General features: G+C 48.0%; 3 protein-coding genes and 1 non-coding gene across 4 annotated transcripts in view; 3 read left to right on the top strand and 1 right to left on the bottom strand.

The window, feature by feature from the left end:
- The first annotated feature begins 140 nt into the window (after positions 1-140).
- On the top strand, positions 141-213 carry trnar-ccu (transfer RNA arginine (anticodon CCU)). Its single transcript has one exon. It is a non-coding gene; the product is annotated as a tRNA-Arg (tRNA).
- A 187-nt stretch (positions 214-400) lies between these two features.
- plbd1a (phospholipase B domain containing 1a) lies at positions 401-8,744 on the top strand. The gene is made up of 11 exons (XM_030349706.1): positions 401-606; positions 1,836-2,058; positions 2,367-2,450; positions 3,175-3,316; positions 3,517-3,657; positions 3,983-4,127; positions 4,873-5,073; positions 6,189-6,329; positions 6,905-7,090; positions 7,606-7,712; positions 8,355-8,744. Exons 1-11 carry the CDS (start codon positions 531-533, stop codon positions 8,532-8,534), a joined length of 1,626 nt encoding a protein of 541 aa, XP_030205566.1. The 5' UTR covers positions 401-530; the 3' UTR covers positions 8,535-8,744.
- A 4,523-nt stretch (positions 8,745-13,267) lies between these two features.
- Positions 13,268-16,372, top strand: LOC115537687 (uncharacterized). Its single transcript, XM_030349735.1, has 3 exons — positions 13,268-13,531; positions 14,045-14,212; positions 15,310-16,372. The coding sequence occupies exons 1-3, from the start codon at positions 13,372-13,374 to the stop codon at positions 15,711-15,713; spliced, it is 732 nt and encodes a 243-aa protein (XP_030205595.1). The 5' UTR covers positions 13,268-13,371; the 3' UTR covers positions 15,714-16,372.
- The window catches only part of gucy2ca (guanylate cyclase 2Ca), a 36,599-nt gene continuing 35,148 nt past the window's right edge, over positions 16,118-17,568 (bottom strand). Inside the window, exon 27 of the mRNA XM_030349675.1 lies at positions 16,118-17,423. Coding sequence (XP_030205535.1) covers positions 17,216-17,423 — 208 coding nt within the window. The 3' untranslated portion in view covers positions 16,118-17,215. The remainder of the gene's footprint in view (positions 17,424-17,568) is intronic.

Below are 17,568 nucleotides of genomic sequence, written 5' to 3'. Positions count from 1 at the left end.
AGTTAATTACTTTCACGATAAATATAGTTACCTATTAAACTATTATTTAATATAGTTTACTAATAATTGTTCGTTTTTTATAGCGTAGATATTAAATATTCAATGTATGAATATCAGAAAAAACATGTAACTTGATGAAAGCCCCAGTGGCCTAATGGATAAGGCACTGGCCTCCTAAGCCAGGGATTGTGGGTTCGAGTCCCGTCTGGGGTGGGTTGTATTTTTATTCTGATACTGACTTATTTTGGATAGACAGAAGTTTAAGAATAACGGAATCGACAGTGAGATAAAAATGCAATCCAACAAAATTTTAACACGCTTTTAAAAAGTAAAGGTAAACGCCGCGTGACTTGTAGCCAATCAGAAGTCGTCCCCTGACGTCATTCCTCCACCAGGAACCTCCTTGAGTTTGGACCCTTGGACACGTTCCCGGATTCGGGAAGTTGTTGTCTTTTGTCAGTCGAGCTGCACGCGTGAAGGTTCCTTAAAGAGCACGAATTTAGCACTCGTTGGAGCAACAAAATACAAACATGCTCCTATACACCCGACTGTGTCTGGTTGTTTTACTAAGCGCTGCTGCCGGCGGTTCCTCCTCCGCAGCGGACAGTAAGTAGCAACGCCTCCGCGGTTCTCCTCTCCTCTCTCCTCCTCCCCTCCCCTCTCCTCTCCTCTCCCCTCTTCACCTCCACGGCGCTCCCTCTCCTCTCCTCTACCATTTTCTCCTTCGTCCTCTCCCCTCTTCTCTCCTCACCCCCTCCCCCCCCCCCCCCCCTTTTCTCCTCCATGGTGCTCCATGCATCATGTTTCGGTAGGCCTGCTGGACCTCCTGACCCGTCTGGAAACACCAAACGACCTCCTGTCTTCTTATGTTGTTGACCGAAAGTATCAAACCCCCTCAATCTGCCATGTAGAACTGGCAGGTTAAATGAGCATTAATTGCAAAAATACTGTCACCTCAAAATAGAGTTTAACAGACAATGTTGGGGACGATCCACATGATCAATTTACGTCCTTTGAATTCCATGACTTAGATAGGTCTACTTTAATTTAATATTGTCCAAAGAATTGACAAAAGCTTTTCTATGAAATCGCTAAGAGGTCAACATCCATTCAAGTATTGCCATCGGCATCTCAAATGCAAGCAACAATTATAATTGTGATTTTCTTGCATTTATTACAATCAAAACATATTCAACATTCTAATTTCAATTTGTCCTAAATATTTCAATGTTCAAAAGCTGTTCCTTTTTTAATCTTGCCAAATGCTATTGCTGTCTTAACATTTGATCCACTTCCCTTCTGTACGTGTATATTCATTTAAAAACAAACTGTCACAACATGTGACACATAAGAGGTCAAACTAACTCAATATTTTCTGTGACATGTCCATTTGTGTTCAGTGGCAAAACAGACATAATAATGTCTGTCCCGCCTCTGGTGGTTCTTCTTCTTCTTATCCCCCCCCCCCCCCCGAAATATTTAATTATTGAGCAGTAAATTGTAGGGGACATTAAAGTTGGGGGGACCCATGTGATTCACATGATCGGAGAGAGGATCAAATATGTTTTTATTGTTATAAATGCAAGCGATTATTTGACATAATTGCTGTAAATTGTGGATGAGACGTTGAAGGCTAAAATTGAATGAATGCTTGACTGCACAGCACTTGCATAGGAAAGCTATGTACTTAGTAGCAATACAATAATGAACAACAATCTACAAAAAATAGAAAAACGAACATCCACTGTATACCAATCAACCGTCACGAGACCAACTTAACCGTTCTCCCAAACCGATGGCGTCCGTGGTGCTAAATAAGGCTCTGTGTCTGTCAGAGCTGACCGCCGCCACCGCGTACTGGGACCCCACCCAGAAGACGGTCCGGCTGAAGGAGGGCACGCTGGAGTCCACGGGGGATGCCTACGGCTACCTCAACGACACCCTGCTGACCACCGGCTGGGGGGTGCTGGAGATCCGGGCGGGGTATGGCCAGAGCCTCCAGCCCGATGACATCACCTTCTTTCTGGCCGGCTACCTGGAAGGCTACCTCACCGCCCAGTAAGACGGCAGACATCTTTGTTTCTTTAGACTGTCGGTTGTGAGACGGAACCTCTTATCAACTCTGCTCTCCTCTCTCCTCTTGTCCTCCGTCTCCTCCTATCCCTCTCCTCTCTCTCCTCTCCTCCTCTACTCTCCACTCCTCTCCTCTCCCCCTGTCCTTCCTTCCCCTCCTCCCTCTTCTCCTCTCTCTCCTCTCCTCCTCTCCCTCGTCTCCTCCTCTCTCGTCATCTCCTCCTCCTCTCTTCTCCTCTCCCCACTCTCCTCTCCTCTCTCCTATCCCCTCCTCTCTCCTCTCCTCCTCTCAGGCAGATCATGGACCACTACACCAACATGTATCCTCAACTCATCCAAAGCCCAGAGGTCCTGAGCAAAGTGCAGAAGTTCATGAAGTGAGTCTGTTTTTGTTTACTTTGGTTTAACCTCCCCCCCGCCCCCCTCCCCCTCCCCCCCACACCCCCTCGAAACGGAACCCCCGGACATCGTCGGGACCAACAACCCTCCGGTCCCCACAGAGAACATCTTCTTCTGCTTTAGCTGACGGGTCTCGGTGTGGCCGGTTTCACATCCTCTTATAAGGCAGTGGAGCAGGGCAACAGCTTGTTTCGTTTTCCACCGACGGCCCCTCTCCTGCCGCTCGTACCCTGGTGAATCGTTCACACGCGAGTTCTTATGCTAGACATGTTTGGACTCCTCGTCAACATTTACCTACACTGGAGTGGGCTAGGGGGAGTCCTATTCTTGAACTCCTCTACCAGAGCGGTCGCGACAAACCCCCCCCACTCTGTGAACAGCTACTTTTACACTTGCATTGAGGGCATTCAGCAGACGCTTTTGTCTGAACCTACCTCCAGCCCAAACCTCCCAATGTCATGCTGACGCTTCACAAAAGATTTCTGTTGGATAGGGCCCTTCAGCAATTGGAGAAGTCGGTGCTGCTGTTGGTTTTTTGTTGTTGTTGTTGTTGACATGACTTGGTTCTATGAACATCCTTACTGTACCGTCAGAGAGATATTTTTCTCTTTCTTCTGACTAATATACTTATAAGTCGCTTTGGATTAAAGCGTGTGCTAAACGCCCTGAGGTAACATTGTAAATGTTCCTGTGTGGCCGCAGGCAGCAGGACGAGTGGAGCCGGGAGCAGGTGCGGCTGAACCAGAGCTCCGACCCCCTGTGGAGGCACACCGGCTTCATCCTGGCCCAGATGGACGGGCTGCAGGCGGGCGTGGCCCACTGGGCCAAGCAGCACGGACAGCAGGTGGCCCCCGTGTGGTGTTGTGTTACATGATAGCCTTAAGCTACGGCTACACTGAACGCGTTACGCGCGTCATGATAGCCTGAGACATAGTTTAAGGTTCATCTTGTATCTTGGCCTTTCACACCAAAAAGAAAGTGAAATTGATTATTTAGGCAGATGGGGATTATGGGATGTATGACCTGTGCTTCTGGCCCCCCCAGCCCCTGTCGCTGTTCGCCATCCAGTTCCTTAACGCGGTGGGGGACCTGCTGGACCTGATCCCGGCTCTGGCCCCGGGGGTCCGCCCCCCCATGGGGGGCCTCCGCTGGCCGGAGATGGGCCACTGCTCCGCTCTCATCAAGGTCAGAGGTCACCGAGACGCCTGTCAAACGGCAGTGTGGGGACCTTGTTTTTTCTTTTTAAATGTATTTTAACCTCATTTAATCATGGGAGAGAGGAGGGCCGTTGGCCTGGATCAAAGATATTGTTTCGTTATTTTTACGTCAATCTTTTCCGTTATTATTTAAATAATTCATGATAACTGGTTGTTGGTTATTTTCTCTCTTCCTGAATCCTGAAGTATAAAGTCACATCCCTTCCAAGTTCTCTCTAGCTCTGATTGGCCGGTGCCCTCCCCTCCTCTCTCTGATTGGCCGGTTCCTCCCCTTCTCTCTGATTGGTCCCCAGATGTCGCCTGGCTTTGAGAACCTGTTCTTCGCCCACTCCAGCTGGTACACCTACGCCGCCACCTCGCGGATCTACAAGCACTGGGACTTCAACGTCCGCGACGCGCACGCCGCCACGGGACAGCTGTCCTTCAGCAGCTACCCTGGTACGCACAGACTGCCTTTCTGTCTGCATAATCGCAGTCTTACCCTCTCTCTGTCTCACAATTACATTAGGGCATTTAGCAGATGCTTTGATCCAAAGCGACTGTTGTATGAACAACGGTTCATACAACAGTCGCTTGTATGTCGCTTGTAAGTCGCTAGATTGTTAGTTTGTTCCCTGAGGGTCGAGGTGTTCCTAAGCAAGACACCTCACCCCAACTGCTCCCGACGAGCTAGCTGAGGCCATTCGTGGTTAAGCCCACTGACTCCACCCCCTCTCTCTGTCTGACCACCCTTCTGTAGCTCTCTCTGTCTCACCCTCTCTCTGTCTCACCTTGTCCCTCTGGAGACGGTCCAACAGTCTTTTGTTGCTTAGGGAGGTTCCTAGCTGAGTGGAACGACCCTGAAGTATTTCAGTGGCAGACATGATTAGAGCTGTTTGAATTCTCCAAATGCTAAGGAAAGGTGCTTCAATGCTTCCTTCCTTATCTCCTTTGGTATAGGGGACACTGGACCGTTGTTAACATCAAAAGCAGTGAGAGTTATGTGTCTTGCTCAGGGTCACCTCGATACTCTAGGAGGAACCAGGGATCGAACTAGCAACCTTCTGGTTGCTAGTTCCCCTAGATCCCCGGTTCTAGGGGATAGCCCGGTTCCTTCTAGCCACTCTCCGTCCCATGTCTATTGAGTTCCTCTCTTCTTATTTCCCAACATGCACCACAACCCCCCCCACCCAACCCCCCGCAGGGTTCCTGGTGTCTCTGGACGACTTCTACCTGCTGGGCAGCGGCCTGATGATGACCCAGACCACCAACAACATGTTCAACGCCTCGCTGTACGCCCTGGTGACCCCCAAGAGCCTGCTGGCATGGCAGAGGGTCCGGCTAGCCCACAGCCTGGCGCGCACCGGCCAGGAGTGGGCTGAAACCTTCGCCAAGCACAACTCGGGTCAGCCGCCTAACTCCCCTCTGCAGCCAGACACGCCTCGGTTTACCCGCCATATGTTGAAACCTGCCCCCTGCCTATGGCTTGGGGCTTTTCGGGTGCACTCCGTACACACACACGCTCAGTGAACGGTCTCATGCACACTCAGCCTTTAAACGTTACTTCTTCAAACCCATCACAGCACTCTGCTGTTTCATGTGTTGTATGTGTGAGGTACTATACCATACGCGAGTATGGTATAGTACCTCCAGTGTTATGGTAGAGTAATAGAAATGATTGAGTAGAGTAGTAGTATGGTATAGTAGAGTAATGGTAATGTGTGGTAGGCTAATAGTAATGGTTAAGCAGTGTAATGGTTGAGTAGAGAAATGGTTGAGTTTAGTAATAGTAGAGTTATTGTATGGTAGTGTAATAGTAATGGTTGAGTAGATTTATAGTAAAGTAATGAATATGGTTGAGCAGAGTAATGGTATTGTAATGGTGGAGTAGAGTAATAGTAATGGTTGAGTAGAGTTATAGTAAAGTAATAGATATGATTGAGCAGAGTAATGGTATAGTAATGGTTGAGTAGAGTAAGTGGACCTGTGAAACCGCCCACGAAGAGACGAGCACAGGAAGTGACGCATCCCAGGGGCAGGTCCACTTCCTGCAGAAGGACTAAAATAAAAGTATCGGTTGTATTTACATTTGTAACACTTCTAGTCTCCCTGTTGCTCTACGACTGCATTATAAAACATACTGACTGATTCTGGGACTACCGCTTCATTTCAGTTATTGGTTGATTACATTTATTTGCAGACAACAAATGATTTATAAAAATGATCTTATTTATTTGTATGTATTTTATGTTTTATTTTACTTGCTATCAAAAATAACAAGACACATTTGCGAGAACTTGTAGTATGAGTGAATATGTGCCAAATAAATAGAAACAGTTTTCTTCATAGTCAACCTTAAACTAGCGATGGTAGAATATGGAAAGAAATATGTAGAATATAAATATATATAAACATGCAGAATATTCAATCTACAGTTAAAAATGTTTCAAGATGTCATGCCAGCATGTTGCCATGGTAACATATTGAGCACTAATGAATGACCAAACGGCCTTCCCCCAGGAACGTACAACAACCAGTACATGGTGGTGGACCGCCACCGGGTGAAGCTGGGCCGCTGGGTGGAGGACGGAGCGCTGACCGTGGTGGAGCAGATCCCCGGCCTGGTGGAGTACTCTGACCAGAGCCAGGCCCTGCGCCGAGGTCTGCCCACGCCCACAGCCATGACCACGCCCACAACCATGACCACACCCTCGACCATGACCACACCCACGACCACGCCCACAATCATGACCACACCCACAACCATGACCACACCCTCGACCATGACCACACCCACGACCACGCCCACAATCATGACCACACCGACAACCATGAACACGCCCACAACCAAGACCACGCCCACAAGAATGACCACGTCAATCAGCATGACTGTGCCCATAACCATGGCCACGCCCACAACCCTTGACACCACAAACCTCCATGATCGTCCACGGCATCGGCCATGCCTGATCCAGCCACACCTACAGTCATGACCACACCCCTCCCATGACCACACCCCTCCCATGACCACACCCATCCCATGACCACACCCACCCATCGACCACACCCACAACCCACCGTAGCTCACCTCCATAGCCGTGAATTTGGGATTTGTGTATATTTCTCTTATTATTTCTGAGACCTAACACCCCTTTGTCCTGTACACCACGCCTCCCCCTCCCCCCGCCCTCCCCCTTCTGTCCTCTCCTCCGGCCCCCCCCCCCCCCCCCCGGCAGGCTACTGGCCGTCCTACAACGTCCCGTTCCACCGCAGGATCTACGAGCTGAGTGGCTACCCCGCCGCCGTCGAGCAGTTTGGGGACATCTTCTCCTACGACCTTTGCCCCCGCGCCAAGATCTTCCGCCGGGACCAGGGGCGGGTCACGGACCTGGACTCCCTCAAACACATCATGCGCTTTAACGGTGGGGTCAGGGGTCTGGGGTCCCAGGGGGAGAGTGAGAAAACGCTTGTTTTGGTTTAAAGTTCCTTTTTTTGCATTGTTATCCGTTTTGTTTGTGATTGGATTTCCGTCACATTTTACATTTGCATTTAGTAGAGGCTTCCATCAAACGGGATTTAACAATTACAAAAATTGTCAGAAGAGAAACAATATACCGCTGTCGGTACAGTAAGGATCTAAGTAAATCAGGATAAAAATGCCAGTTGGTGCAAATAGGTAACTATTAGTATTTCTTTTAATGGTCCTGCTGGTGTATGCGGAATTGTGAGCTCAGCTGGTGAGCTGGAGCTCCGGGTTCATGCATGACTTCACAAAGCAAAGAAGAATACTTTTATTTTCTAAACCAGGAAACTCTCCCTCCTACTGTTGTGATTTTTGTTGTCGTCGTCGTTGTTGTTGTTGTTGACAGTTTAATATGACATGGTGTTCCCTTCAAATGACGCTGAACTTCCTGTGTTGCGGTTGCCGTGGTTTCAGAATACAAGACAGACCCGTACTCTGAGGGCGACGCCTGCAAGACCATCTGTTGCCGGGGCGACCTGCTGGAGTCGAAGCCCATGCCGGGCGGTTGCTATGACACCAAGGTAAAACCACTTCCTGGGTACTGCTGACGCTTTTATGCGTTAGTGTTGGCAAATGCATTTCTCATATTACATTTAGGGATTAAGTATATCGATAACAATTGGGGATTACATTTATCGATTAAATTAAAGGATTACATTTACAGATTACATATACAGTTGAAATGTAGGGATTATGTTTAGTGATTTAAATTCTTATATATATATATATATATATATATATATATATATATATGTATATATATATATATATATATATATATATATATATATATATATATATATATATATATATATATATATATATATATATATATATATATATATATATATATATATATATATATGTGTATATATATATATATATGTATATATATATATATATATATATATGTATATATATATATGTATATATATATATATATGTATGTGTTTGTGTTTATGTATGTATGTATGTATGTGTATGTATGTATGTGTGTGTGTATTTATCATGTAAATCATTAATTGTAACTATAATATACATTTATATACAAATGATACAAACTTTGTTCATATAATTACTGACATTTACACTTAATCTCTCAGTTTGGTCGCTCAGCTCGGCCCACACTCACGCTCTCCACCTCTCTCTCGCCCGATGCCTAGGTGACAGACTTCCCCATGGCGGGGGAGTTCCAGGTAGAGGCGGTCAACGGTCCGACCACACAGGGGGGTCTGCCAGCCTTTGCCTGGAGCGGCCCCTTCAACGCAACTCTGCACCAGGGCCTGCCCCCGTCCTACAACTACACCTTCATCGTTATGAGGCCCATCCTCTTCACACCCTGAGGAGCGCGTGCGCGCGTGTGTGAGTGCGTGTGTATGTCTTTGTGCGTGCGTGTATGTGTGTGCGTGCGTTTATGTGTGTGTGTCTTAACACGACCAACATTGAAGGAACTCTTTCTGTATGATATGAAATCCGCATAATCAACAGAAAGTATTTTTCTCAGGGGATAAAGTACACCAAAGTGCATTAAATGGAGACAATCTTTTGCTGTCTATCTGTTGGATTCCTCTGGGTTCTGGTCTGATGTTCTTAGGACGTGACAGGGCTGTCTGTCTGTCGCCACAGCGTCTTGGTGAACAGAATCCGGGCGACAGACTCCCTCTCTTTTTAAAGTGCTGTAGCAGCCGGCTAGGTGGCTGTCACACTCCACCTACAGTAGGTGTACGCACGGAGTACGCCGGCGCACGCTGGCAGCCGCTTCTGTGTTGGCAGACGCTTCCAGAGAAATTCCAGAGAAGTTCGTTGGACTGGATTTTATCTTTTTGTTTTTAACATTGTCCTGGCTTTTACCTACGCTAACCTGCTTTCCCTGTGGTTCGACTTCTTGGGCACCCAGCATTTCACCAGCCTCACTCGAGCCCTCTCTGTCGAGACCGTCACAGTTCTCTCCGGCATGTCGGTGTGTAAGTCTCCCCTTCCTCCCTGTTTACGCTCGGTTGCATCTCGCTAGGGTTGGTTGACTTTGACCCGCCATCACTAGCGTAGGCTACTGTACTGTCTATGTGTTTTGCTTGTTACTAACTGTTGTGGTCCATGGAGGTTTGAGTATGCGCACCATACTGTACATTCCAGTCCTTCTACGGACTCTTAGGCCTTTCACACCAAAAATAACCAAGAGCCAGTTCCGGGCTGGTGCTAGGGCCAGTTCAAAACGGGTTCCAGCCTTATCCCAGTTATGAACCAGTTGGTTTCACACCGGCCAGAGCCAGCCATGGAGCCAGCGAGAGCAACGTCATGACGTCACTGCAAACATCTGCATACGTCTCCGCTTTCAAAGATAGCCTTTGTCCGGGTTGCTCCCTCTAACTTGATCTGGACCTCGGGAGAAGACCAGAATCCAAGTAGACAGGTTGTCTCCTCCACGGTCCACTGCGTTTTTGTCTTCACGTCCATTGTTTACTTCGGTGTTTTTAAAAATGCCGGTCTTCGTTGGTCTTCCTGTTTATGAAGGTAAGGATAACCCCGCCCCCTGTCCCTGGCGTAAAGGCAGTTCTCGTTCTAGCCCAGCTCAATCCTGGGGTTGGAGTTGGACCGCTTTTTACAGGCCGGAGCCGGTTCTCTTGCGTTGTGAAACCAAATTGACCATTTATGGTTAAAAAGGGACGTGTACAGGGCGGAACGTGAAGCTGATTCAGCTGCGCACACTTGTAGGCACTCTGTGATTTATAAAGCAAAGATTGCTTAGAGGTGTGTGTACGCAGGGTTTTATAAGTCTGAATATTTTTTGGCGCACGCAAAACTTGGCTTTTGGGCGTACGTACTAACCCTTTTAGTAACGATCCCACGCACAGCTTTATAAATGACACCCCTGGTGTCATTCCCACCTTCATCTCGGCATGGCCCTCCCGCTCGTCGACTAGGCGTCGATGGCATGAAAAGCCTGTGCCCCAGAATCTTCTCCAACTGTCTGCGTCTGCAACATCTACTACGCTCATCCCGGTGCTCTGGTCTCCTCGCCCACCGAATGCCAGGTCTCCCCTGACGCGTGGAGCGAACACAACCCTTCTCCGTCCACTGAAGTACGAGGGTCTCACGTCGTCTACGCCACCCGAGCTACTCGCACCTGTTAAAATTGCTCTGTTTAATGCCCGGTCCATAGTTAGTCAGTCAGTGGACAGTATGGAGTGACGGGATTAATAAGGAATTTATCCTAAATGACGTTTTTACCACTAGGAAACTGGATGTACTTTTCATAACAGAAACATGGCTCAATGCAAATGATCTCACTCCATTTGGAGAGCTATGTCCTCCCCACTGTGGTTTTCTGAACACTCCCAGGGCCTCTGGCCGTGGAGTTGGCCTAGCCACTATATTCAATAATAACACTTTTAAATGTCGTTTTTTGCCCACAATTGCCTACTCCTCATTTGAAGTTCAATTACTACTGCTTAATGTTCACCTCCCTATACTATGTGCTTTGGTATACAGACCTCCTAAAACTACTGGTAGCCTATTTATTAATGAGTTTACATCTTCTCTCCTCCATGGCCTCCCGATCAGATAAATTGTTGATTGTTGGGGATTTTAACATCCACATATGCTGTCCGACTAAACCAATGGTCAATGAGTTAATGGATGTTTTAGAATCTTTTAACCTAACACAGTCAGTGTCTGGTCCAACCCATCAAAGGGGCCATATTTAAGACCTTGTTTTCTCCTCTGGTTTTGATGTGGCCAATCTCTCCGTCTCTGATATAGCTGTATCAGATCATCACCTGATTGAGTTTGAGTCCACTCTGGGCGTGGTCGTGTGTGTGTACGCCCCGCCCCCTCCCCCACTCAGCCTCCCTCTGTCTCGCGGATCTTAAACCCGGCCACGGCGTCAAAATTCTCTTTCCCCACCTGCTCAAACACTGACGACTTGGCCTCTATCTTTAACTCAGCCTGCACGGACACTTTGAATCAAGTTGCACCTCTGAAACCTAGAAGAGGTGCAACTTAGTCTCACCCTGGCTAAATGTCAACACCCGTGCTCTCCGGCGTGTCTGCAGACAAGCTGAACGCAAATGGAAGAAGGACAAGCTCCAAATCTCCTATGATCTTCTGCGTGATAGCCTAAACCGCTATCAACTCGCGGTTAAAACGTCTAAAACTGATTACTATGCTGAGATAATTAATAAGCAAGCTCACAGACCCAAAGTACTTTTTAAAACCATTAACTTAATCTTAAAACCTCTAGCCCACACTATTGAAAGCTCCACTGAAGCCTGTGAAAACGTTTTAATTTATTTTATTCAGAAAATTGACTCAATCAGAGCCAATATCCTTATTTCTTCTCTTGACCCTGCAGACCCTCAACCTCTCACCAGCAGCCATCTTCAGCACTTTGCACCAGTCTCTTCTTCTGAGCTATCTCAGGTAGTCTCACGGATGAAGCCCACTCATTGCCCCTCAGATGTCATTCCCTCTCAGCTCTTCAGAGATATCTTTGCCATTATTTGTCCTTTCATTCTGGCAATAGTAAACAGCTCACTAGCCACTGGTGTTGTCCCTTCCACTTTCAAGTATGCTACTGTGCAACCTCTTCTAAGAAAGTCTTCCCTTGACTCAAGCGACTTGAAAAATTACAGACCCATCTCAAAACTGCCTTTTATCTCCAACATTTTGGAGAAAGTCGTTTTCCAGCAACTCACAGCATATTTGATCAGTTTTGATTTATTAGATAAATTCCAATCTGGTTTTAGAGCTATTCACAGCACTGAATCTGCCTTACTGAAAGTTTACAATTACATTCTGCTTTGCACTGACTCTAGTTCCTGCGCCATTTTAGTTTTATTAGATCTTAGTGCCGCATTTGACACTATTGATCATGACATCCTACTGCAGAGGCTGGAACATAGAGTTGGGCTGGAGGGCACTGTTTTAACCTGGTTCACCTCTTACCTGACAGACAGGACTTTTTCAGTTAAGTTGGGACGTTACTCCTCTTCCTCTGCCACTATGAAGTGTGGGGTCCCCCAAGGTTCAATCCTTGGCCCCCTCCTCTTCTCCTCTCTCTACATGCTTTCCTTGAGTTCCATCTTTGACAAATATGGCATCCAGTACCACTGCTATGTTCTCTTTCTACTTATTTTCTACTTATTTTATGCATTTCTTTTTTAGTCAAGACCTGTGTATCCCTGGGTCCCTTTCAACAACTGTCCTGCCCAACCCTGATTTCTGCAAATGTAAAGTGCTTTGTGTCAACTCCTGTTGTTTTTAAATGTGCTATATAAATAAAAGTGACTTGACTTGACTTTTTCTATTCCGTCCATTAAAATGTGTCAAAATGTAGGTGAAGGGAAGCTGTTCCTAAAACGCTCAAGGACACACATGACCAGTGCAGTGTTTGATTCACTGCTGCTACTGTCAGTGAATCGCATAAGCCACGAGGAACGTTGATGTAGATATATATTTAGATTTGTATAAATATATGTTCATTTATCAATGTTTTGAATGACTTTACAATGCAGCCTTTCGCTTGAAATATCTGATTAAAAAGTGTTCTAAAAAAACGGGATTTCTCTTTCATTGTCACTGAGTGATTTCTGGGTGTCATTATTGTGGTGGGGTGATGCATGATGACTTCCTTAGGCGTTAAACAAGAACATCCAAACACCCCCAACATGTATCACCTGAAATATCAAATCAACCTAATTAATGCTTCCCTTCTTTCTTTAAATTTAGGGATCACATTCAGAATAGTGCTACCATTTGTGGAATACATTCAGCTGCTTTGTTGACTGTTAAGTAGACCAGAGTACAGTATAGTTTATTATGTGGAATATGAAAATGAATTATGCATCTCTATCTCTCCTTTCTCTCTTCTCTCTCTTTCTTTCTATCTCTCCCCCCACCCCCATCCCCAGGGAGATACTGATTCACCCTCTACTTGAAAAAAGAGGAACTGAACCTTTTTTTAGGGCATAGTGTCTCTCTCACTCTCTGTATTACGCTACCTCTCATTCTGTTTCTCTCTCTGTCTCTTTTTTTATTTCTTTCTCTCTCACAAAAACTCTCTGTCTCTCTGTCTCTCTCTCCCTCCCTCTCTCTCTCTCCCTCTGTCTCACATCAGACTGTTTTCAGCAGCAGCAGACAGCGAGGTCATCCTTTGCCCTCCTCCCCCCTCGACCCTTCGCCATGGTCAAGCGGGTGTGTCCAGCCGGCCAGACATGGAGTACCTTACTGGACTACTGTTCTTTGCACAGACCCGAAGACCAGCAACCTCAACCAGGACCCCCGCGGCCGCCCGCTGCCAAGCCAACCGCTGCAAAACCAACAGCTGCCGAGCCGACCTACGGTTTGAAATACTTTGTTCCCTTCTAAATCTCATCTATAAAGTTATACAGAAATAGCTCTCGTTTTAGAACTGTTTTGGTCTCGCATTTCTTTGATTTCAACCGAAGAAGGATTTCATGAAAATGAATGTCAAACGTTTTTAAAATAATAGTACAGCCAAGGTTTTTTTAACATATTGCAATAATCTGTTGCTGTTCCGGTTCTTCACTTCTTTGGCTCCGTTCGTCTCCTCTCCACCCCCACCCTCCGTCCCTCTCTCTCCTCCTTATCTCTCCTATTTCCTCTTTCCTCGGTGCCTTTCCTCTCCTCTCCCTTCTTCCTCTCTACCCCCTTCTCACTCTCCTCTCCCCTCTTCCTCTCCTCTCTCCTCCCCCCTCTACCACTCTTCCCCCTCTCCTCTTCCGCTCCTCCCCCACTCCTCTCCCCCTCCCCCCTCTCCCTCTCCTCCCAGCTCTCCACTTCTTCTCTCTCCTCTCCCCCTCCCCCTCTGCCTTTCCTCCCCCTCCTCCCTCAGTAACGTCCGGTGTGGTGACGGCTCCCTTGACTAAGGGTTCTGGCATGTGGACCGGCCCTGCGGCGGGCCCCTACCTGTGGGGCGCGGTGGCGGTGGTGGCCACCGGCTCCATCATGGCCCTGGTGCTCTGGTTCCTCATCTACAGACAGCACCGTAACCGTGGCAACTGTAAGTTCGAAGTAGGAGACACCCCTTGCCTCGTTGGGTGCTGACTCAAGCCAGAACAACCCTCCTCTGTTGTCTCCTCTCCTCACTCCTGTTGTCTCCTCTCCTTCTCTCCTCTGTTGTCTCCTCTCCTCACTCCTGTTGTCTCCTCTCCTCTCCTACTCTCCTCTGTTGTCTCCTGTCCTCACTCCTGTTGTCTCTTCTCCTCTCCTTCTCTCCTCTGTTGTCTCCTCTCCTCACTCCTGTTGTCTCCTCTCCTACTCTCCTCTGTTGTCTCCTCTCCTCACTCCTGTTGTCTCCTCTCCTCTCCTTATGTCCTCTATTCTCTCCTCTCCTCACTCCTGTTGTCTCCTCTCCTCTCCTTATGTCCTCAATTGTCTCCTCTCCTCACTCCTGTTGTCTCCTCTCCTTCTCTCCTCTGTTGTCTCCTCTCCTCACTCCTGTTGTCTCCTCTCCTACTCTCCGCTGTTGTCTCCTCTCCTCACTCCTGTTGTCTCCTCTCCTCTCCTTTTGTCATCTATTGTCTCCTCTCCTCACTCCTGTTGTCTCCTCTCCTTCTCTCCTCTGTTGTCTCCTCTCCTCACTCCTGTTGTCTCCTCTCCTACTCTCCACTGTTGTCTCCTCTCCTCACTCCTGTTGTCTCCTCTCCTCTCCTTATGTCCTCTGTTGTCTCCTCTCCTCACTCCTGTTGTCTCCTCTCCTTCTCTCCTCTGTTTTCTCCTCTCCTCATGTCTTCTCTCACCCCCCCCCCCCCCCCCCCCCCGTCTCCTCTCCTCTCCCCAGGGATGTCTGGTCTATTCTAGTGTTACCATCGGTTTGTAAGAAGGAGGAAGAGGAGGTGCTCCTACAACCCCCCCTCCCCCCTCCCAAAAATATCCATATGCAGCAGCCCAACTGTCATTGTATATATGTGTGTATGTGTGTGTGTGTGTGTGTGTGTGGGGGGGGGGGGGGTGGTTATGTTTGTGTGTTTGCGGGAGAGTCATTTATACATGAAATGAACACTTCTGTGTGTGTGTTGGTGTGGGTGTGGGTGTGTGTGTGTGTGTGTGTGTGCAGGGAGTGTCACCAGACTATAAAACTGATCCTTGGCTCCCCAGGGGCCCCTCCGCCCGCTCTCCAAGACACAGACAAGACGGACCCCCTGCCCCTGGCCCCGGGGTCTTACCCGGCAGAGCCCCTCCGGAAGGACCCGGAACCCTCCGGCCCCCACTGCAATGGTGTGTACATGAACGACATCACTCCCTGCATGGCCGGGCAGAACGACATCACTTCCTGCATGGCCGGGCAGAACGACATCACTTCATGCGTGGCCGGGCAGAACGACGTCACTTCCTGCATGGCCGGGCAGAATAACCACACTTGGGGGAGTCCCCGGGTGACCTGGGTTGGGGAGACCGGCGCCACCGGCAGGAAGCACCGCGTTCCACTTCCTGCCACCGAGCTGGGAGACACCACCCTGGTGACGGCCAAGACCGGCAGAGACCAGTACAGCCCAGTATAGACTTTAAGAGACCACTGTACAACAGTAGAGACCAGTACAGCCCAGTATAGACTTTAAGAGACCACTGTACAACAGTAGAGACCAGTACAGCCCAGTATAGACTTTAAGAGACCACTGTACAACAGTATAGACCCGTAGAGACCAGTATAGCCCAGTATAGACTTAAGAGACCACTCTACAACAGTAGAGACCAGTATGGACCTGTTAACACCATGCAGCCTTTTAGAGACCACTTAAACCAATTAGAGACCAGGAGAGGCCGATAGTGAACACTGAACACCAGTAAATCCAGTAGAGACCATTTACGGCCAGTAGAGGCTAGATTTGAACCGTCAAGATGCCGTCACAACCACTAACAACCCTTAACAACCCCCCAACAACCAGAGAATGCATGACAGCGGTGGTGAGGTTGGTAATCGCCTCCCATTATCACCCAGCATGAGGGTCAATGGTTTATTCTGCTTCAACGTTTACCGACAATGATTCGATTTGAGTTATTTTCAACTGTGACGCTACAGCTTTTTTTATCGACTCAATCAGCTGAAATGAGAATATTATTCCGCTGTGCTTGGAGCATATTGTTTCCTGTCGATCGCTGTAATTGAGTATTGTTGTTAATCTTGAATTAAAATCGCATTGATTAAAAATCCTTTTCAATATGCATAAACTATTTAATTTTCTTCACAATACAAAATAAACATGCTATCACTAAACGGTTCCAAACATGACATTGCAGACACAACACAAACCAAGACACACGTGACCATTGTGGAAGTGATCCTTTGAAGAGAAATATTCTCCGGTCATCAATACATCACCAATAGTTACATCAATATAAACATACTTAATCTATATCAATTAACAGCACTAGGAACCAAAAGAGTATGACCCTCTCTCTATACCTAAACATATTTACACAGTAAACATTTTTATCTCTAACACAAGTATTGCATAAATATTCTCCTGTCGACGGTGTGTGCAGATGAGGTTAAGTGCGGAGTCATTTAGGAGGTCTGGAGGTCATCCACACTGAGATATTGAGGATCTGCTGAGAGCCTTTCACCGGCCCTCGATAACGCAGTCAATACCTGTCCTTAGTGTTGAGTGACTTTGGTGTGATCAGTGAGTCAACAGAGGTAATCCACACATTGCACAAACGGATTCATCCTTAAGCCCCAGTGATTTAAGAGTTGACTTAAAACGTCGTTAAGGCACTATGTGAGTACGAAACATGTCTTGCAGCACCTCACCTCCCCTTTTCTCTTATCTCACCTCATCACCCCTCCCAGCTCCTCACCTTAATTTGCCTCACCTCTCATCTCCTCACCTCCCCTCAATTCCCCTCACCTCATCTCCCCTCCCTCACGTCTACTGCTATTTCCTCTCCCCCTTAACCACTCAGCCCCCCTCCCCTCACCCCTCACCCTCTCAACCTCGGCCATTAATGTATGACAGACGAGTGTGTGCGCCTGCGTGCGTCTGTGTGTGTGTGTGGACGGGGGTCACAGGTAGGTGCTGGGGTTGTCGGTGACGGCCAGGTCGAAGTAGGCGGGCAGGCCGTCACTGGGCAGGCTGCTGTTGGTCTCGCGGCGCCGCACCCTGGTGGACAGGGTCTTCCTCTTCTCCAGCGGCCCGCTGCCCGCGCTCCGGCTCTCCAGGCTGCTCATGATCATCTCCGCCAGGTCCTGCTGCAGCCGCTGGAAGTTCTCCCTGGAAGGAGAGCAGAACCCGGGGTGGGGGTGAGCACAGAGCGCGCAGCCGTGCGGCGGGAGACGCGCCACGATGTCCCTGAATGTACGCCTTTTTGCATTTTAGGGCGTTTAGCAGACGCTTTTATCCAGGCGACGTTCAACGG

Source organism: Gadus morhua, chromosome 2 (assembly GCF_902167405.1).
Source record: "Gadus morhua chromosome 2, gadMor3.0, whole genome shotgun sequence".
Lineage (NCBI taxonomy): Eukaryota > Metazoa > Chordata > Actinopteri > Gadiformes > Gadidae > Gadus > Gadus morhua.
The sequence above is the reverse complement of the archived record's forward strand: the minus strand, read 5'-3'. Positions and strand labels throughout refer to the sequence as shown.